This window comes from Hippoglossus hippoglossus, chromosome 5 (assembly GCF_009819705.1).
Source record: "Hippoglossus hippoglossus isolate fHipHip1 chromosome 5, fHipHip1.pri, whole genome shotgun sequence".
Taxonomy (NCBI): Eukaryota; Metazoa; Chordata; class Actinopteri; order Pleuronectiformes; family Pleuronectidae; genus Hippoglossus; species Hippoglossus hippoglossus.
The window spans coordinates 20,878,653-20,901,828 of NC_047155.1; the positions used below are offsets into that span (position 1 = coordinate 20,878,653).

Consider the following 23,176-nt stretch of genomic DNA (forward strand, 5'->3'; position numbering starts at 1 on the left):
TGTGGCACTTATATTCACATTCATTGTTCTCATAGAAACGCATTGTGTGTGCACAGAAGGATCACACATCTCTTTTCACATTGAACATTCGAAGAGTTGATATTTTGAAAACCTTACCTGTGAGGAGCTCGACTAGTTAAATGAATTAGCCTTGAATAATAACAAATGCTGATTGACTCAGATGTGGTTATAGTGGAAACACAAATGGGGACATTATGAAGAGTCAATTCAGACCATAAAGTGCATCAATAGACAAAAGCTGTGCAAAAATCTGATTCTATGTAAGAAAGAGCTACTTTTAATAGGTCTTCCAGTTTGCATACAAATTAGATCATTCACATAAAATTTATAATAATGCATCTCTAATATGTTTTGTTCAATTTATTCTCAGTGAGTGTTAAGGTTTTTGAGAAATTGATCAATTTATGATGTTGTGTATATATAGTTTTTAATTATGTTGATGTTTTTAACTGTGTGTGTGTGTGTGTGTGTGTGTGTCAGCCTTCCAGAGGTTTTTGGGGAAGAAGGATGTGTCCCAGGAGCTTGACGAGGTGCGAGCGGAGGCTCAGGGCACCCTGCACACCGTCTCTGTGTTACATTTGCTGAAGACCCCAACTGTTCGCTGGCAGCTCATCACCATCATCATCACCATGGCCTGCTATCAGCTCTGTGGCCTCAACACTGTAAGCTGCAGCTCCCAGCTCTCTTTTCTCTCCGATTTTTCATTGTAAATCTCTTCTTCGTGCCATCTGACAGGAAACTGCATGAAACTAATCGTCTAGTATCTTTTAAGTAAAAATTGTATGAATTAATTAAAGTTCCTTTGTCAACACAATTGGTAGTTGAAACATGAAAGGTTATGGTAAACAGGAAAGGTTCTGGCAGGAGAAAAGCCCCTTTTGAAAATGTCAGGACTTCTGGGCATGTCTGACAGCAGCTCATGAGACTACAAAAAAAGTCCTAATCCTACTGATTGAGTTGAAGCCTCCTTTGTCTGGAATCATAAATATCAAAAATGTTCGATCAATCATGTTTGATATTTACAACAGCAACCTGCAATAGCAAATGAGAGTGGGCTGACTGGGAAGTGTTACAAATACGATTTTGCGTCATACAACTGCGACTAAGAGTTATTATTATGGTTTCTGTGAGATTTCAAGCTTCTGGAATCGCCCTGTGTGGTCTTACTTTCAAATCATCTAGTGAGTGTGTTGTGCCGATTATACGATTGACATCTGTTAAATCTGTCTTTTATTGAGACATAGCTGGAGTTTTTCCTGTAGCCAACATGAAACATGACCCTATTTCCCTGGTAAAGCTGCACAAACAAATGAGTATTTCAGTTCCATTTTTAAATCTTTAGAAATTTATGGTAAAAGCATAATCATTTCTAAATCTTGAAATGATCATCTGGGCAGGCGGTTAACTGCTGAGCTGCTGGGGTGTGCTGTCTTATCACAGTCCTGTCAGTGACAAACAAATCAATACCATCACATCCCTGTCTGTCGGTGGACCAGGTGTGGCAACATACTACAAACAGTGGCCCTCTGGGTCTGTGCACGCACAGGTGTGACCCCAATACTTGTGCTCTCGGATACTAAGAGGAAGGTTATATTCTGCATCAGTCCATTTCATCTGCTTTTTTTAATGAAAACTAAAAAAAAGTAATTAATCATGAAAGCTTTTGTAACCAGTCTCTTGCAACAGTTAGAGTGAACTTGTCTTGCTTTGTTTGTGTTCAACACTTCTGCGGATGACTCACAGTGACAAATCCCTGTGAGTCATATACATAGTATATATATATATATATATATATATATATATATATATATATATATATATATATATATATATATATATATATATATATATATATAATCAAGACCAATAAAAGTGAGATGTGGTGTATTTCCTCACATATATGGTACTATATATGTATATATATATGGTAAAAAAAGACTGCAGTTTTAATACTGGTTTTATTGGCTCCAGTGATGGAAACATGACACTCGGGAGAACCCTCTAATATGGGCAGACAGTGAGGTGAGAGAGTGCCTCAGTTCTTGGTGCGTTTGTGAGGTCGAACATGCCTCACTGAGGAAATAAAACAGAAATGTAAACTCCTCTACAAGCAATGACTAAGGAATCCTTTTTAGCAGGTTTATCCGCGTTCAGAAACCTTTTTTTTGGTGTAAAAGAGTATTAATATGTGGTCACTCCCCCAGCACGACCACCTTCACACAACAAGGATTCACTATGCACATTATCTAAGTAACTTGAACTAAAGTAGCAAAAAGACACTTTTTATTTGAACAACATAGCTGGTTGCATACAAAGCCTGCAAATGCCTGTGATCGCTTGCCCCCGAAATTCATATTCACGGTGAATATTATAAATAATATAAACTTCACTTCATTTTTCATGATTGAGTTTTCATATTTTCACATTTGATAGGTTGATGGACTTTCAATGAAATACATGACGCCCAGAAATCACAAAGCTCATTTAAATAATCACAGATATGAACGAGGCTTCATTTGCATATATTTTCATTCAGAGAAGACAGGGATGTAATTTAGTTCACTCTGAAGGTCGTATACTCTTCACTCCCCCCACCATCACCATCAGAACAGTCAAATGATTCCATTAAACATCACAGCCTGAGAGGGACACCCTGATGTTTCAGCGGTGCTGCACAGAAGCTGATGTTTACCTGACAGCTGAGAAACATCCCTGCAACCAGTGTCACAGCCCAGTGCCTCATTTTGTCATAACTTATAATTTCTGACAATTGCATATATAGATATCATTCCTCTTAATCTGCCACAGGGACAGCTGGAGAGAATAATGCAGACCATAGGTTAGAGGAGAGAATGCAGAGAAAACAGTGAGGCAGGGAGTTTCATACCTTTATCATGTGTCCAGGTTGTTAAGAATCTTAACACAGGCAATGAATGGTCGTCAGGTTTTAATTGAACTGATGCTAATAACATTACCTTTGTTAAATGTATACATTTCTGTCTATGTGTATGTTGCTCATGCTGATTAATGTGTAAAACCTATGAAGACCAATAAAAGTGAGATGTGGTTTATTTCCTCACAGATCTGGTACTACACCAACGGGATCCTTCGGGAAGCGGGCTTTGCCGAGAACATCCTCCCCTACATCACACTGAGCACCGGGGCTGTAGAGACGTTGGCGGCCATTATCTCAGTAAGTCCCCCTGGAAGCCTCAACAGCTAAACGTGGCAATTTGTGTTGCTTGCAATTGTAACTAAAACTATATTTTAAAACATTACTAGAGTATTTATTCAAAGATATGAATATAGATACATTTTGTTTCCTCTTTTGTAAAGATGAGATAATAATTTATTTAATTAAATTACCACATGGGGAAAATTCAGGTATCACAGCAGCCTAAGATCACGTAGAAAGAATAGAACTATGTCAGAATACAAAACACAAATTACAATAGTGACACATGTGATGTGCTTAGACAAGTGGTGCAAAACCTTCTCAAGGTGGCATAGTGATGTTGCCATTGAATCCCTTGATGTTTGTGGTAAGGCTTCCTTCCATGGACGGCGCTGTCGCAAATGGTTTGCAACCAACCATATGGACTGTGCGACCTGAAAAGCAGTGCCTTATATTTCTGCTTTGTTCTTCTTAACTGAGCTAGAATATTTTTTTTTTGTATCCTGCTATGACAGGTGGAAAGTTGTGTGTGTGTGTGTGTGTGTGTGTGTGTGTGTGTGTGTGTGTGTGTGTGTGTGTGTGTGTGTGTGTGTGTGTGTGTGTGTGTGTGTGTGTGTGTGTGTGTGTGTGTGTGTGTGTGTCTTGTGTAAGAGGCGAGTGCGCAGTGCATGGGTTCAGTTGCAGGACATAGCTATTGTGTGTCATTTTGTGAGTGGGCTTATTGTTAATACTATTTGTAATGTGTGTGCAAGGCTTGCTTCCATGAAATCTTGAATAATACATTGAGTAGAATTAAGCATCATGACAATGGAGCACAAAGAATGGAGGACCCTCTACTGTACCAAACGTGTTTGGAGTTCACAAGGTTTCCACCGCTTTTATTCTTTGAAGGTTTATTCTTTGAACGGTCTTAATATTCAGATGTCTGCTTTGACCCCCAACCACCTGCTAAATAACAGCAGATTCATGTAAGTCTGCACCACCCTCAGTTCATTACTGCAGTTCATTTGTTTTGCTGTCTATTCACAGTGATTATAGTTATTTGTAACTCTGGTGTTATAGACGGTCCAAACTGTTCTCACATGGGTCAAGACCTGTTGAAGTTTTCGTCGCTCAGTTATTATCCTCATACTCCCACATGAAATATCATCGGCTGAGTTGACGTGAAGAGGCAGAGCTGTCAGCAGGAGTTCATTCCTGCTGTGGCAGCTGATCGTTCACTAGATGACGGAGCAGAGAGCACTTTGCATCAGACAGCTCAATGGACTCAATAGAGTGTCCCTGTTGGCAGCTTGTTGGATAGATACTATAGTATTTCACACTTGAGTGTAATGCAATGTTTGCCATGCACTAACATCACTCTGCATAAAACACTAATAAAACTATAGAACATGGAAGAAATATATACATATATATTACATCCTGACGTCCAGCACCGTGTACCAAGGAGCTGAGTGATGTTGCAGCCTGCATCTATATCTAACCCTCCAAGTTATTCCTCTACTGAATTGTCAGTCTGTCTTTTAGTTACTGTTGGCGTATAATGCAAGGGGGAGTAGTTATGTCTGTCTGTCCCTCTGTAATTATTTGGTTTCTGCAACAAATCTTGAAAACTTTTTGCAATTTGTAAATGAAACTTTACAATTATGTTAATTAGTGAGATGTTGCCTTTTGCTATTTTCAAGTTTTCAGTCAGTCTGCTCTCAACCCAGAACTTTATTACCGATGACTGACAGAAAAATACCGCACACGCATTGTTCTGTTCACGTGGTGTGGATATGAAGGCCAAGCCATCGACCTTGTTATCACTGGCAGTGCATTACAAAATTACATGTTTTTATGATGCTCATTCAAAATGGAAATTTTAAATGTTTCTAGTGTTTATAAAAGTCTTTATAGACAGAGGAAACATTTTAAATGATATCAAATGAAATTATATGCCTTTTTAATGTATCTTTTCACTGCGAGAAATATTTAGACTTCAGGTAACTGGGACAGACAGACATCATCAGCTCTTTCAGCTTTAGTGGGTGCCGGGGGGTGCATGCCATCTCCTGACAACTCTTTAATTGTGATTTCCATCACAGCTTCAATTCAAGCAGCAAACTGCTACACATGACTCGTGTTCCTGAGAGGTAGGATGGGATGAGACTATGGATAATTGCATTTTTTTAGTTATTTCAGTGAAAATGAGTTTGATGTATTCAGTTGAAATACTTATAACAGTTGCTATAGATTTTCTATCATACTGAGAGTAATCCAGTGCTACTGATCCAGATTACAGGATCAGACAAGACGGAGTGAAGGATTGCATCACATTGAAAGAGCTTTTGAGCAAGTCTGAATTTCCTGAAAATGCCGCTGTTCAAACTGTGTTTAAGACTTGTAGTACTGGTTTCTTGGCTGTGTGGACAAAACCTTCTTACATTTGTCAGATCCACTGAGGCATGTTGATGGCCCAGTCTCTTTGCAGGTCTGTCTAATGGTTACACTCTCATTTGCCCATTTGCAAGTTTTGTTAAGTGAGATTTAAACTTGAGCAGTACGCAACAGCGGCACTGCTGTGCTCTGCCACCAATTCTTTTCAATTGCCTGCACCATGAAAGGAGGGGTTTTCACACCACTCCACACACAGAATGCACAATGGAAGAAAAGCTGATACGGATCTGTCTAAAACGACTAAGCCAGATGCAGATGGAAGCTGCACTGACATTTGTTAGTCCGAAAACAAAACCCCTGAATTCTATGACATGAGTTTACATGACACATTGTCAGGTGTGTTTGAACAGATGGATTTTGTGTAGTTGGGGACAATGTATAAACCAACAACCAGAAAACTCTGCTTATTTAGCTCTGATTCCAGCAGCCAGCATAGCACAAACCACTTTCTATCTGAAAAGGTGTTAACACTGTAAATGTGTTACTTAGTGTCAAGCAAACATTGTAAAGTTATTTTTTTTTATTAAGACACAGCTGCAGCTTCCTGTAGCCATAGTCAACTTGACATTAGACCCCTTCTTCCCTTGTAAGTCTGCACAAACACATGAACAATTAAGTCTTTTATTGTTATTATTTTAGGTAAAGCTAAATTATAGTGCCAGCCTGAAGTTTCTTATATTTGTCACTCACTGACGTATATTATCCAGTGTTTCTGCAGCATTGTCAGTCGTCAACGCTGCTGTCTTAAAACCATCAATTATTTTGTCACAAGCTTGAAATCATAATATTTGGGCCGTGTAATCAGATAATTGTGATATTTGCCATGATCACAGAAACAATAAAGTAACCTGAACAGCTGGTCCTTTTTGGAAAACGTGTAGTGACCCTCGGCCGATGTGTGTTTGAAGTTTTTGTGCCCTTTAGTATAAGAACTTTTGGTCACTGGTTTTAGACTCTGTATCCCTAATGCCATATTACCCCAGGTGAACCAGTGTTCCTGTCTCTGTCAACACACCGGCCAAATGAAGAAAAATACAATGAAAAACTTTGCAATAGAACGGAAGATAATCCAAGAAAAAAGGCTGGCGAGAACATCAAATAACAAATTTGGGAGATTGGGATTAGGACTTTGATCTGCAGCCAGATGAAGAGTGGACTGATTGACGTAGCTGTCAGGTGACTCACTTCAAACGCCAACATGAATCCTTCTGATAAGAGTTTCCCCTCCAGCTCAACAGCATCTCCCCATGAGCCACAGCCAACTCACACCATCCGTCTCGTGTTACTGATAACAAGGAGCCACGGGCTGTTTGACTGGCTTTCACAACAAAGACAGAGATGATCAGAATTGAAGTCACATATCCATCTGTTGTGATACTGAAACTGTTGATCAATCTAACAATTTACTGGAGCTGAACTGTGAATTTGTGGTCCGTCAGATGTCATGCAGCGTATATTCATTCTTTGAAGAATCTGTAACTACAATGCAACAATCGTTGAGAAAAGTATAGAGTTAAAACAAAGATAGAATTTTGTTTGGAAAATATTTGTCATCTTTCTTTTTTTGTGACTAGTGTTAATATTTCAACACTGAGCAGATACCATTTGTATGAGCCTCATGTTCACAATCTGGGACACTTTGACATCTGATGAGAACAATTCATTTGATTTGTCTTTTCAGGAGCTTGAAATATTTATGATATTCAAATCAGCGCCTGTGTGCGGCTTTACGCTGCCTTTTTCTTTAGCTTTTTTCGATTTGATTTGCAAGCATTTGAACGGTGACTCTAATCCCTAAATCCTGTCATTCGTGCTTCCTAATGTCAAAGAGAAGAACTGCAGGGTGTATTTGGCTCTAACACTTATAACAATGGCCTCGCAGTGCTGCCATCATGCACGGTATATATTCTGACATGTTATCCAGCGATTTCACATGTTCCAGATCAAGAAGGTGGAAGAAAAAAACCTCTGTAGAAAGCTCAGTATGTGCTGCTGAAGTTTACTCATTCCTGTAAACACCGCACAATTCTGCCAGGAAAGAGGGAGTTGTCTTTCTGCTCTCTGCAGTTTGGTGCTAATGAGCTTTGGGAGTTCTCTGGCTCCCAGAAGACGCCACCTCTCCTTATATCGTTCTTCAGGGAAATTAAGGGTTGCTCCTTGATTGCAGACAAGACAGAAGAAGGCAGCTGTCACTTAACAATTGTTGTGTGAAAATGAGAATGACATTTTTTATCGAAGTTGATAGGATGGGAGTCTGTTCAAATATTACTTGAAAACAAGGAGTTCTTGGGACCTGTCGTGAAAGAGATGGAATTTTAAAGTTTCAATTATTATTTGTGTCATTTAACAGTGGAAGTGAACATATAACCGATCATAGCTACCAGTGCAGTGTTTGCGCTAAATCTGTCCACAGAACCCTGAAGCTGAACCACGGCTGTTGCACAAAGAGCTGTTCATTGCTGGGTGAAGCTTGACTCAGTACGAAGAACCCCCGAAGAATCGGTTGTCATTGCAATGTCACTTATGTCTCGGCCAATGCAGCTACAGAGTGCTGATCGACCTTCAACTGAATCACATGTCCAAATCACACTGCACTTCCTTGGGCCCTGAACAATTTACATCTTAAGTGAGAAGCTGATGAGAGGAACGCTTCTTGAGGTATGCGCTCCACGTTCTATGGAGACTTCTCACACAAGCCCACAACACAATTACAAAAAAAAAAAACGGTTGGCTTGACCTTTTGTTTGTGAAAACCTGGTTAAGCAAGTCGCAGCATAAAAATTGCTTCTTTTCCATTCGAGGTGTTACGTACAGGTCCGTTCTTCCTATGGCTGTTTCACGCATCTGTACCATAACACTTCAAGTAGACGAGCATCACATTTTAAGTGGTGGCTGGCTTGAACAGGTTTTCACAAACGATAGTTCACTTTACTGCAGTAAGTCACTTGCTTTGCTACTTTGCAGTTGAATTTAGGCTTTTGCAGTTGTGTGGTCACTTTTGTTTTTGTGTTGTGGCTTTTGTGCTTGTGTGAGAAGTCTCAGCCCCCTAAACATACAGATTTCTGGATATACAGGCTGATTATTGGATAGATGTTGCTTGTGTAAATTTGTCGTCAGTGTAGCTGACGTTGTCATCTCCCACTCACCCATTGCTCTTGAACATCATGGTGTTTCATGGTGGTCACATTCAGTGCTCGCTTGGTAAAGAGCAGGATTTCCAACCTGCCACACCAGCCCTCCAGGATGAATGGATGAAATGGATGAAAGTGTTCTTTTAACATCTTTTATCCAACATGCATTAATGAAGCCATCCAGAGCTGTCACCGTGCAGCATGATCACAGAAAGACACATTAAACAGAATATCAGAATGATGCAACAAGGCCACAGTGCAAAGAAAATGTCCTCAACAGGTCTTTGCGGCATGATTGGGGAAACTTTTGTTTTAATTAGATTATGTAAGGGCATTGACCTGCACACACAGGCAGAGGTTGTCCTTGGACCAGAGCAACTGGACATGTTATCCCGTCCCAAGCTAATTTAACACCCTCTGTTCTCACCGGCTTATTAATGCGTTGTTATCTTTGCTTGTGGCGGTTTCGCACCTCTGGTACAAGGACATCATTACTTGTAGCTGCGCATTTCTATGATAAAACCATTCCCTTAAAACCCTGTGCGCTCCATACCATAGAGGCCTGAAAAAGATGAGAAGTGGAAGGAAAACTGCAAGATAAAGATTGATCCCAGTAGAGGCCAGACCCACAACATTTACTGTGTATCTCCACAGATTCCACCCGAGACAAGATGGTGGTCCCTACACCCTGTGTATATAATGATGTTAACCTGTCCCAAGGGACCACACATCACACAAATATAGAGCTCGATGTTTGAGTTTCGATGTTGAAATCCCCTCTTGAATTTATGAGGCCGACAATAGCAGGTAAATACAAATAATCTACTCACCCACTGACAAAAACATACACAAACACATTTCTTGAACAAAAAGGAGCAGGAAGAAGACAAATCTTGTATTACCTGCCCCTTTCATATAAATAACATTAATACAGAAGGCCATTCGTTTTTTGATTTCCTTTCCTTCACAAATCAATTCTAATTATTTCATCATCACAACATAAATATTACTCAATAACTTCACGTGTTAGTTTTTATTTTATACATTTTATCAAGTTGAATAATATTGAGCGACATTTTCAATCATTGTCCCGAGAATTTCAGTTTCATAATCACAGTTACACGTTTTAAAGAAATCCCCATGCACTGTCAGTCATGTGCGATTTGTACATGTAATTCTATGAAGAGAAAAGTGAGGGTGGCCATGCTTTCTGTCCACTGCAATTATAGTACTGTAAAAACAAACACACACACAGACACACACACGGTCTTTCTTTTTGCTACAACCTTTTCTCTTTCCAGGCGAAATGAGTTAATACACCACCTAATGAAAACCACCAAAGAGGCCATGCATACCCTGCACATGTGCTGTATAGATCTCATTTAGGTATGGTCAGACAAACTTTTTATATGTAGACTGTAGTAATGTCATTTCATGAATACACAATTAATACCATATGATGATGAATAATTGGTTCTTCCAAATAAGCTGTAGATTGTTGTTTCTGTTACTGTTTGCATAAATACATTACGAAACTATATGTCAGCTTTTAACTTAAAATTCTTACCATATGATCACAAATACTTTTTGATATGTATAACTTTAGGTAATGTCTATAGACCCACAGAATATAGATGTATCTGTAGGTACCTTGAAAAATGTTCATTGGAACCATTCATGATGGAGTTTTCAATCTTCACGATGACATCCTCATGAGATCACTGATATCATTGGGAATAATATTCTAATCAATATAAACTTTAATAGTAATAATAACAATCTCTTATTTTGGGATATATGTTTATTCTGATCTTCTTTTGATCTGATCACACACGCACGCACGCACATAAATACAAAAAATGTGGTAAATGTCATTGCCACCTGGGTTCCCACATGACCCAGTTAGTCCGTGTGTGTTCAGTGTGTGTCCTTGTGTTCACACCCACACACTGTGATCAAACTCCTTTTGGATTTTGCAGTTTACGCAATCTTCATGTGTTTTGGCTGTGGGAGGCAACCAGAGCACTTTGTATCCACTTACTTTGGCTCACTCTCGAATACATGAAGGTTGGGTAAACAAAAAATCGAAATTAGTTTGACCTCCTGTGACGCACCAGCTACCTGTCCCTAGCGCTGCAACAATGCATGCTGGGATAAGCGACACGGCACAAAATAAGCAGGTGTGTAGAAAATATATGGGATGTCTGGATGAGTCAGTCCAGCCTGTTGAGTGAATTGCTGTGTTTCTGTTGCAATGCGGACAACTCTGACTGAAACATGATCTTATAATATATATATTTATATAAAAAAGTTACACTGATTATGAAAACAGTGATTTAGTTGTCGTGTGTGTGTGTGTGTGTGTGTGTGTGTGTGTGTGTGTGTGTGTGTGTGTGTGTGTGTGTGTGTGTGTGTGTGTGTGTGTGTGTGTGTGTGTGTGTGTGTGTGTGTGTGTGTCCTATAAGGTTGTCCATCAATTTTAAAACTCATGTCTGTCACAATCTTTCCATTAGCTTTGTATGCATTCATGCTGTGGATGAATTTTTCATCTCATTAAATCTGAATGCATCATTAATCATCAGTCAATGACTTATTTATTCAACAATCTAAAGATCAGATTATATCATTTATACTATATTTATTCAGGATATTCAGATTCTTCTAACACAGCTAATATTACTCCTTTGTGAAATACATTATGGAAGAAAAATAACATGCATAATATATTTGTTCTTAAAGCAGAACGCTATCTGTTGAACTAGTGCCCCCTTTCCCTGTGTCCCGCTGGGCCGCCGCCTTTTCACTGCAGCGTACTTGTCACTACACGCCTGGCTAACATACGAGAACCATGGTGTGTGTGCCACCACCCATTAAATCACACACATCCAGCTGTGTCGTCACACTCTGTAGCCCTCAGGCAGAACGTCGAAACACAAAAAGCCTTATAGTAATACAGACGCACACTACATGTACAGTATATTTTTAAAATGCATTAATATTTGCTTCACTCTTTAAATTTGTTTTTTAATCATATTTTATAGATAAATACTCTTTTGTAAATGATTGCTTTGTGTTAACTGTGATGAATTTTCAAGCTCGGGTCATTTTTACGCCTGCGGACGTTGTCTTTACATGCTGTACAATTCTCTGCAAATAACTACTCCTCCAAAGGCAGAGAGACAATCTCTGATGTATGCAGCTATACTTACAGATTGCAGAGAATTTGTTCTCCATTAAGTACCTTGTTTAAATAGCATATCTTTTAACTAGAGACATCACAAATTCCTTCACAGAGGAGATTCAAATAAAGGAAGACACATATACAGACAGAGGGCATAAAAAACACAAAGGCAAACCTAAATAAGTAGATCTAGAGCTGCTTTTGAGGATGTCCACAGATCTTAAATCCCATGTAGGAGTTTTCAAATCCCCTTAACTGAAATGGGTTTTTCAAATTAACCTTTGAGACCTGTGGGGAACATAGGGCTGCAGTAGACCTCTAATGCAAGCAGGAGCTGGACGATATAGAGCTGCTTTCATTGAGTCAGAGGCTCACGATATTCTCCTGAGTTTCTCCTGTCAGCCCCCTGGTAAGAACTCTGGACAATGTCCAAATGAACCCATGAGAACACAGCAGGAGATTATCTGGAGGATTCACCATGAGCGACTTGGTGTGTTGAAAAATTGTTTCATGTGACAAACACAAAATATAAATATCTCAGGATGAAAACGGGTGTTGATGTGTGATCTCTGAAGCGGGATGAAAACGTCATGTCCCACCCCCTGCTGCGCCACCCCTCACCTGAACGCTCCGATGGTTTGCTTGTTGTGGAAAATGCGTCTGAGTCCTGCTGCATTCTTTACATGTTAAAGGAAAACTCCAGAAACAGTCTGGACCCCATTGTACGGACATTATACTGTATGTACGTCTTTGTGCATTGATTGTCATGGGTGTGAAAAATAAACACGGCACCATTATGTCAATGTGTCCCTATGTGACACATTTCCTGATTCACATCCTCTCCCGAGGGTTTAACCAGGGATGGTGAAGGGCCAGTTGCACCTTAAGCTTGGGCGACTCATCTTTAATGGCTCATCTGTTTCTTGATGTGATGAATAATGACCAGACACTTAAGTCCTGCCCACTGAGGGGCTGCAGTCGCCATGTCTGACCTCCTTCAGGTCTGCCAACAAGTGGGATATTGGATTGTGTATTTTGACGTTGAGAGAGAGAGAGTGGTCATTTGTGGTTCAGTGTGTTATTTTTTAGCACAAAATAGACACAATCGTTTTGGCCAGACCACCATCTGTTAGTCCTATTGGCATGTGTAATAGACTGTGTGTGTGTGTGTGTGTGTGTGTGTGAGTGTGAGTGTGTGAGAGAGAGAGAGAAAGGCCTATAAGGTTGTCCAAAGACTCCATGTACACAGATGAGTGAACACAAGCACAACAGAATCAAGGACACACACAATAACACACTTTAATGTGTTTCAGTTTTTGTGACTGGTAAAAGCACATCGGTCCTGCAGTCACTTCACTTCTGTCCCTGCTCTTTAAGTTATAGGGTCGTACACACACACACACACTGTTTCACACCAACACAGAGGCTCATAAATAGTCTCTATTAAATAGCCTCTTATGCCTTTACAGACTTTAATGAGCTGCGGCATTGCTAGTGTGGATGGCATGACTTTGTGTGTGTGTTGGGGCGGGAGGGTTTGGAACAGCAGAAGTTGTGATCTTGTTTCCAGTTGATTAGGTTGTCCAGCGCCTCCCCTGCACCCCACATACGCACATATTAAAAGCCCCCTATGTGTCGTTTCCCAACCTGGCTCCACTCTGCAGCCCCTCTGTACGGGGACACGTACTGTAAAAACACCAGTGACCTTTTCCACAACCCTGTGAAATCCCACTGGTTCGGTGAGTTGAGTCCATGAATACTTTAATGCCCCGAGGCCATGGAGGAAGCAGACCTGCAGCTGAGGTTGGAGCTTTGCTCGGGGCTCTCTACGGTGCTCGACTGTGGCTGTGAATGAGTCAGGTCTCCATGTTATGCCCCCATGCTGAGCGAGAAGGGACTGTGGAATTATTGATGAGCCGATCTGTATTATTATGCATGAGTTAATCTTTATATGTATTTCGCTGTGTGTGCCATACAATACATTATATATAGGGTGTACTTCACCACCAAATTTGTTTCAGTAGAATTTATTGGTTGCTTCAAGGGTTTAGAAAATAAATATGATAAGCTGCCTCTGCCTTCAGCAAACCTTTGCATTCAAATTCATGTTTCCTGGATTGTGAGTAATGCTGCTATATATCACACACAGTACGACTTAGAGAGCTGAGGAACTGCACAACCTCCCAAATAGATGGTGGATATTGATCACATAGCGATATGTTTCATCTTCTTTGTTAAAACAATTGGAAATGCTAACATTTGATAGAGCATACCTCTGCCAAGGCTAACACCCCATCTCGCAATGTTCAAGAAATATTCCTAGATCCGCCCCCTTAATTGTATTTGATCCAAATGTTAATGGGTACTTCCTGGGCCCACTTTTCCACCAAAGAGCACAAATAGCAATGAAAACACAGGCAGAACAGAAACCCTCTCCCACCGATCCCCTGAAATTAAATCATGCTGCGCCAAATTTCACAAACTCAAAGATATTAGTCCCCAAAATATGCAGGTGATTTTTTTTTATCATCTGGATCCATGAATTAGTGAAAAGGTCAAAGAACACTGTACCATAGCTACGTTAAAAAAAAGAAAGTGATCCGCCCCCTGATCCGGATCCACACCCAATTTGAATGGGTACTTCTACCAACTTTCATGCATGGTGATCCTTTGAGCAGTTTTTGCGATATCCTGAAAACATACAGACAAAACATAACGTCCTTGGCAGCTGTAATTAGCTCTAATTTCAAATCAATGGCCAGGTAAATATGATTGTTGTATTTCAGCAGGTGTTTAGTTATAAACCTAATTGAAACTTTGACCAGATGATGGATTAAAAGTTTTCTGGTCGGCAAAGTGATTAGAATTCAATCACTGGACACCATGAAACTGATCAAATTCCATACAAACCCCTCTAACTGTTGGGAAGTTATGACTGTTGGGCCTTTTACAAAAACAAAATTGTTGCCACCGTAGGGACACTGAATAAATGAGAAGTCATTTAATCTCCAAAGTCAGCAAGTTTCATCCCCTGGGGACCATAAATGTTTAAATTTAGTCTGGACAAAAGTTGACGGACCAGCCGTCAACCATCTGGCCGACTGACCCTCACACTGTCATCCCGAGTGCCATGCCAGTAGCAATATCTTAAGATAGCTCTGTAATCACACAACAGTGGCATAGACTACCCTCGGAATGCATCTGATATTATATTGCTTTTTTTTTTGTCCTGTCTCCAGGGTTTGGTGATAGAACGAATCGGCAGGAAGCGACTCCTCATTTTTGGGTTCTCTGCCATGGCCCTGTTCTTCAGTCTCCTCACCGTGTTCCTCAATTTCCAGGTAAGCCGCTCTTACTGTTCAGCACTGACCTCAATCAAGACACACTGCGAGGATGTGTCACATAGTTGCTCAGCACTGAGGCCCAATTTGAATGTGAACAAATCCCTATCAGGACTGCTACTCTGTGTAAATGTTTGAATTATACATGACCTCTGCAAAACATAATCTTAGTGACCACTTGGAGCACTTAACAGTGCAAGTCACCCTTTAATGCACACATTCATACAACGCTTCTATACACAGCACTGTTTTTCTATCGCACACTATCATACACTGTCGGACAGCCATCATGGGCAATTTAGGGCTCGGTATCTTGCCCCAACACTTCGGCCTGAAGACAGGAGGAGCTTGGGATTGAACCACGGACCATCTGGTTAGTGGACAACCCTCTCGACCTCCTGATCCCATATTCACATATCATGATTTGCCTCATACGGCTTAACAAGGTGCAACATCCTTTGCCCTTAACACTCGAGTGAGGAGAGACCACCAAAGTTCCCTCTCTCACAAAGGACAGAAGTGCAATAGATGTCACATGTAACAGAGCAGATCACACGATAACAATATTTACAACGAAATGAGAAACATACAAAAGAAACTGTCTGACAGAGATGAAGAGAGCAGCAATGACAATATACACAACTATTGGTTACATTTCCTGTTTTTCTGGGGATATGGACTTTGAATAGAAGCAACCTAAAATATAGGCTAACGTGCGACATCATCTCTGTGTCTCTCTTCTCTCAGGAGAGCGTCTCATGGATGCCCTACCTCAGTTACATCTGTATCCTGGCTGTGATTGCGTCCTTTTGCTCTGGTCCAGGTAAAATCACTGACCTACATTTCTAGCTTGGATTCCCATCGTTCTCCTCCTTTATCCTTTTTCTAATTTTCTTTAACAGTCCTTCCTCAGCACTCCACTTCACTTGAAACTGCACTTAAAAGAGACTGAGAAAACACTGCGATTTCTGTCAGATCTCTTAATTCCCACGTGGCTTCAGCTCAGTGGAATAGTTGTTGAATAATCAGCGTCCTCAACTTTATAACTTGCAAGAAAGACACAGAGCTATAATTGCAGGGTCTTTCATGATATTAAAACAACTGGAGTTATCATCCAACTGGTGCGTCAGTAATTAGAATCCCAGTGGAAGGTGCTGCATTGTATTAGTGTACCAGATGGGAGCCATACAGTATAACATAGCATGACTCTGTATCTGCACTATGGACAGTGCGAGTGTGCACAGCGGATCCTTGTGGGACTTCGACTTTGTTTCAAGGTGAGGCTCTGGCTGTCGTCACACATATGCATATACGTACATTTTGAAGAGCTGTCTCTCCAGGGAGCTTTAATCCAACCCCAGAGTCCCGGGCATCAGGAGGAGATGAGCAGTATGTGGTGTGTGTACAAACGGACACGCTTCACAGTGATCGCACACAGAACAACTACTGGGTCTAGTTTTTCTAAGCCCGGAGGACATAGAAAGGTCAAACCACCACACACACACACTCACACACATATGAGATTGCAGGCTGCACAGCGCGGCCTCTATTAAAACGACATCAGTGCAGCTTTTCATTCAGTGCCTTGCTCAGGTGCACTCGTGTGGGAATCGTTGAGGGAGGACAGATCATCTCCCGTTTATTTCCACTGCACGCCGATGATTTATGGCCTGTTGAGACAAACGAAGCCCTCTCACTGCCGAAGAAGGTCGAGGGACTGGGAGGGAGGAGATGAGCAGAAAGTGCACATGAGGGATTACCCCAGCGGTGCTGCGAACATGCGGGTGGATCAACGAGGGGGCCACGGTTTCTCTCAAGTCATTTCCCCATGCAAACAGTGGCATATCAATGTCAATATCAAAACACGTTGATGATGTGACTCTGTGAAAGTGAAAAAAAAGCTATTTTTTGTTTTTGAAATGATTAATTATAGGGCATAGCTGCAGTGTTTGCAGTCGTGCTGAAGTTATTGCTTCTCTAATCCGAGCCTGAAGATTTTATATCTTGCTCCTGTAAATAAGTACATTACACAGTACACATGTGTTAACAAAAAGGCTGAGAAATGGCTTAAAACACTGTCAATATTCTGTGAGACTAGTTATGCAAGTGAGAGATCGCTGTAAACAATCTATGATCAGTTATTAATAATAATAATAATACATATTTGTATAGCGCTGTGCTGTAAAAGCACTTACCATGGTAAAAACAGCGACAGTACAAACAATAACAACAAGGTAACATTATAGCAGTTAAAAGACAGTTATTTTACATAAAAACAATTATGTTACATAAATAAATCACAGATTAAAAGCAGATTTAAAAAGGTAAACTATTCTTTGGGATACCTTCACTGGGAGCCAGTGAAGGTTTTGAAGGACGGGGGTGATGTGGTCTCTGGTGCGGGTGTGGTTGAGTTGCAGTGTTTTTATGCTTTCCAGTTACCATCAAATCCCGCATTTTTATAGATGTAATAAGAGAAGTCAATATGATATTTATCAGTCAGGTTTTGTAACACGAAAATTATATTTAAAGAATATATTCATTTAATGACATAATTTGTAACAATTCTTTATTAAAATGTCTAAAAATGACTAGACCTATGTTAAACATTTCGTTGACTTGTGTAGGATTGTATCCAAAATCTTTGGATGTATTCAAAGCAATGGAATGTTTCAATGTTTAGGCCTTTTTAATTGCGTCATTTCTGCTTTACCCACGGCTTGGTCCGTCTCTGCTGTAACTCCCGGGACCAACAACGTAGGATGCAGTAAAAACACACTGCTAGCTAGTCAGCAGTTTTTTCCTTCCACTGTTTTTACTCATAATTGATCAAGTTTATTAAACTTTAAAACAATATCTCATCTGTGAACATGATTTATCGACAGTGGAGGTGAAAAAATTACTGATGTGCTCAACAAGTAATTACAGTCATTTTTGCAGTCATCTTGGTGATGAGTATTATTATTATATCTCAAAGCACAACAGATGATTCTCTGTCCAGTAGTGACAGTATAACAAGAGTAGTTCTGTGGCTTTGGTCGCAGTTCTGTGACATGAACATCTCATCTGTTGTGGAAGCTTGTTCGTTCCGTCGGACTAAATCCTCATTATTTGGGATTGCTTGAGTTGTATTGTCACTGAGACGCAACCGGCCTCATTAAGCTGCAGCGTGGAGCTTGTGTGAGCGGTAAATCCAACACCTGGAGGAGAGGATATTTGAGTTGTGGCATCTATAATGAATATTTACAGTCTGATTTCTTTGCGCAGTGAGGGCACGCTACATGCCTTACCATGCTGCGTTAGAACCCTGACATCAATAATTGGAGGTCCCAACTGTGTTTTTTCCATCTTTTTATAGTTTTATTTCCTTCTCCTATCCCTTGAACTTTTTTTGTGAGACACGAAACTTTTTGTGAGACACGAAACTCTTTCTGCCAAATTCTCCTTGATGTGAATTTTTCTCTGCTGTGCCACTCTCTCTCATCAACCTCGGCCCCTTTCTGCCTCGTCTTTGTGCGCGTATTGTAAATTGTCCAGATGCAGCCGTACCGTACCTGCCCACTGGGCATCCTCGCTGACTTTCCTCCTCTGTGACACACCTGACTGCTCATGGAACCAGCCCCCCCGCCAGCACAGCTGCTCTTTCTGTACCGTGTTTGGTACTTGATGCATGAAACCTTGTGCAGGTGAAGTGTGCCCTGTGATGTGTGAGGGTCCTTGTTCTCCCTGTGAAGGACGGCCGTGATCACAAAATCAAACCCTTCCCTGTTTGTTTTAAAGTGGTCTATTAAAACGTCCTTGTTTATATCAAATAATATCAAAGGTAATTCTGACTATAGAGTTTATTTTTGGTTTTGACCTCTATAGTAAGACAGCATACTATGGACACTTAATGGGATAAAAATAGATTTCATTAATGCAGTCTTAATATTAACAGAATAAAGTCATAATACTACAAGAGAAAAAAGTTGAGCTTAGAGAATAAATTAATAATTGCAGAGGCAGAATATTAGTAATAGAATCACATTATCATAAGTATCGGAACCTCAAAAAGATTCAGCACGAACCTGAAGAAAGAACCACATGGACTTGGAGGAAATTGCCTCTTTTGTGCAGGAAGAAATGTTTGGTGGTGGCTAACTTATCTGTGTGCTAATTAAGGGGTTTCGTAGATTCTCAAGACGCGATGACGTTAGTTCTCCTTGCTGCTTATTTACCAATCGGTTTTTTTTCCGTCAATGAGGAAAACTAAACACTGTTATCTATGTAGTCTGTGTTTTTTACTCTAATGGCATCAGCGGTTTGGGTGAGTGTCTCTTCCTGCCTTGTATTGTATTTCATTTCACCAACTCTGCACTCTGCTCCCAGTCCAGCTAACCAAATATGAGGTACAAATATTTGTTAGGCTGTAAAGGTCAAACTTGTCACATTGTCAGCAAAAATATGAATGATACACGTCCCGAGTGGCCCACTGATGCCAACTGTACCAGAGTGTCCAGGGTCATAAGTGTCAAATCCAAACTTTTCAGCAAATCAGTTTGTGTGCAGATATGCTGTAGTTCTATACAGTCGGTGCCAAGGCAACACATTTCATAATTCCATAAATTGGCATTGCAGAGACAGCTTTGCTGCTCTGTCTACTTCTGCTGTATATCATGCATTATGGATACTATGCATCATTAGTTTTATTTTTCTGTTATCAAGCTTTGTCCAGAGATGCTTTACACTGAGAATAAACTACTGCAAGATTAAGGTGGTCCGTCTTCATGAGTTTCCATGACAGCAATTTACCAGAAGGTAACGTCTGAAGGACAAATGGTCACTTTGGCATCAGTTTTAATTTCTTCACTGTGTCTCTCCTTTGACGAGCACAACCAGAAAAATGTTTTACTCCTCTAACACAATTTGGCAGGCGTACTGGAGGTCTTTGGATTTGTGGCTGGCTGCTTTGTCAGTAAAATGATTACAGGCTTGAGTGAAACAGGTTAGATTAAAATCTGGATGCCGAAAAGTGTAATTTACTTCCAGTCGTTTCTCACTCCTCCAGCGGACACTGGAAAGTTGTCAGGGTCGGGTGAAAGCCTGTTTTGGATGAATTTGACTCATGTCACCTCAAAAGTAGAAACCAGTTTGTTTTTAGGTTTGATGACAAAAGGTTTATGTTGGGTTTTTTTTTCAGTGCAGAACATGCAAACATTAAGAGAAATGTCAAGCTTCTACTGAGCTGGTTGTGCTTCGGATGGATTATGTATATTAGCTTTTGAGATAAACAACTAAAGAGAGATAAGTATATAACAAATCAATTGGGGGGAAAAAAACATTGCATACTCCAATGTTCAGAAAAAATCCTATTCCTCATATTGTCCACTGCTGCTGCTCCTTTTTTGAGCCTCTGTCTGATAGACATATCCTTTATGGGGCCCTAAGCAGAATTTAATTTGGGGTCTCCCACCGCCTCGGTACCATCAATATTATTTTCATTCACTGTCAATTCTTGATCATTCAAACTCTGTAAATCCCCTTTACAGTGTAAAGGGGACAGTGTCCCCAGTGTCCCCTTTTCTAGGAAATGCTGCATTACATTCCCAGGATTTATTTTCTGGATTTATTGGATAGAAGGTGTTGTTTTAAAAACTGACATTTAGGCTTTTTTTCATTTTTATCACACTGAACTTTGTTTAAAACAAAGAAAACCAAACTGTGTTTGATTTATATTTGATTCAAAGATTCTTCTCCTTGTCCTCCTCCTCCCACCAGGATCACAATGTCATCTCATTAATTCTGAATTGCTGATTTTCTTGCTGACTCTGTGGTTGAGTGTGTCTAATACAAACTAATACATGATACAACAGCATCATACTATGAGTGTTGACTTTCTGCTACAGTGTAAAACCTACATATATACATACACTGCTCAAAGAAACACTTAAATCACGCATCAGATCTTGAACAAATTATTCAAGTTGGAAATCTTTACTGATGTACATTGCATAATTTGTTGAGCTGTAACAATGGTCAATGGAAACCAAAATCATCAACCCATTGAGGGCTTGATTCAAAGCCACACTGAAAATCAAAGTAAAAAATTGAAATCACAGGCTGATCCAACTTGCGTGAATTTCATCACGGCAACACACAGTGTTTATGGCCCCTGCGTGCCTGTCTGCACTCCCAACAACGTCTGCGCCTGCTCCTGATGAGTCGGCGCGTGGTCTCCTGGGTCTTCTCCTCCCAGACCTGGATCAGGGCATCAGGAGCTCCTGGACAGTCTGTGGCGGCATCTAATACACTGATACATAACATCCTATAGGTGCCCTCATGCCAACCTTCTGACAGTTTGGTCAGAAACATGCACGGCAGTAGCCTGCTGGAGGTCATCATGTAGGGCTCTGGCAGTGCTCCTCCTGTTCCTCACAAAGGAGCAGATACCGGTCCTGCTGCTGGGTTGATGCCCTTCTACGGCCCTGCCTAGCTCTCCTCGTGTAACGGCCGGTCTCCTGGTATCTCCTCCATGCTCTTGAGACTGTGCTTGGAGACACAGCAAACCTTCTTGCGACCGCACGTAGAGGTGTGCCGTCATGACTCGGCTGCTGGAACTGCCTAATACTACCAGTAGTGACAAGGACACCAGCAGAACACAAAACTAGAGAAGAATCAGTCAGGAAGGATTAATAGAGAAGAATTGTCTGTGGCCACCACATGTAAAACCATTCCCTTTTTAGGGGTTGTCTGGCTTTTGTTTCTCCATTGTACCTGTTGTCACTTTCATTTGCACCGAAGCAGGTGAGCTTCTCAATCCCTTGTGCTTCCTGAAGGGACAGATTGATCCCTGAGGTTTAACTGACTTGGTGTTATACTGTGACCATTAAGTGTTCCCTTCATTTTTTTAAACAGTGTATAAACATAAATTATAACAGCTGGAGTCATTGGTGTAGAAGAGATCACACAGACTGATCCAGGTCCAAAGTAATTATAAACCTGCTGAAAGGTGAGAAGTGGTTTGAGATATATTCTCCTGTAGTCCTCAGAGAGCTGTTCCAGCTGTTGAGCTGAATTAAATACATACATATAAATTAGCAGCTTGTCGCTGTTCCAATGAGGAGCAGCAGAGATCGACAACTCCCTTAAGATTCACTGATGTCTGACACAGCCATTGTCAATTTCATTAGTTGTCGCTTATATCGATGGCAGCCTTTATGCTTCTATGACTTTTAATCCTAAGTATTAACACACGGACACACATGACTTCTGTCAGACAGATGGCGAAATAGTGTTTATCAACCTTTTAATACTTTATTGGTAAAAGTATTTAATCTCACTCTACCCACAATCATAAAAAAACACATGTAGATTTAATGTAGATTGCCCTTTTTAACAAGCGTTTCAGGATGTTCAGGAGCAGCGTTTCCTGAGGGGACCGGAGCTCCCTTTATCACGGCCTCTGGGTTTTCTAACTTTGCAGACCTTTTAAAGACACCTATACGACACTAGAGGAAAGAAAAAGCATCATCTGTTTCCTTTAAGATAAAGTTTGTCCAGTGCAACAAGCAGGACTGAAATAGTTACTATGCTGAACATGTCAAAGAAATGTGTGCCTGTTGTGTGGTTCACTGACAAGCTCCTGCTCAGTGTCACACTCCCTGCTTTCAACAAGCAACACCGTCGAGTGCAGAAAGTGAATTCAAGAATGTCTCTGCCCGATATCCGAGCTGCCACATCTGAACACATGCCTGATTAAAATAATTCCTACTCTACCTTTTATACTATTACTTTTCTCATTGCATACTGTAAACCTCACTTTAAGTAGACGTACATGCAATAAGAGACAGGGTTTATGTTGTAACCACGTGAGTAATTCAGTTCTCAGAATACCTTCATAAATGAAAAG

The 23,176-nt window shown here is 40.5% G+C and overlaps 1 protein-coding gene across 4 annotated transcripts in view; it reads left to right on the top strand.

The window, feature by feature from the left end:
• The window catches only part of slc2a9l2 (solute carrier family 2 member 9, like 2), a 127,028-nt gene that overhangs the window by 60,946 nt on the left and 42,906 nt on the right, over positions 1–23,176 (top strand). For all 4 annotated transcript variants that reach the window (XM_034586554.1, XM_034586557.1, XM_034586558.1 and 1 more), the window contains 4 exons: positions 502–683; positions 3,104–3,214; positions 15,187–15,288; positions 16,036–16,111. In XM_034586554.1, coding sequence (XP_034442445.1) covers positions 502–683; positions 3,104–3,214; positions 15,187–15,288; positions 16,036–16,111 — 471 coding nt within the window. The remainder of the gene's footprint in view (positions 1–501; positions 684–3,103; positions 3,215–15,186; positions 15,289–16,035; positions 16,112–23,176) is intronic.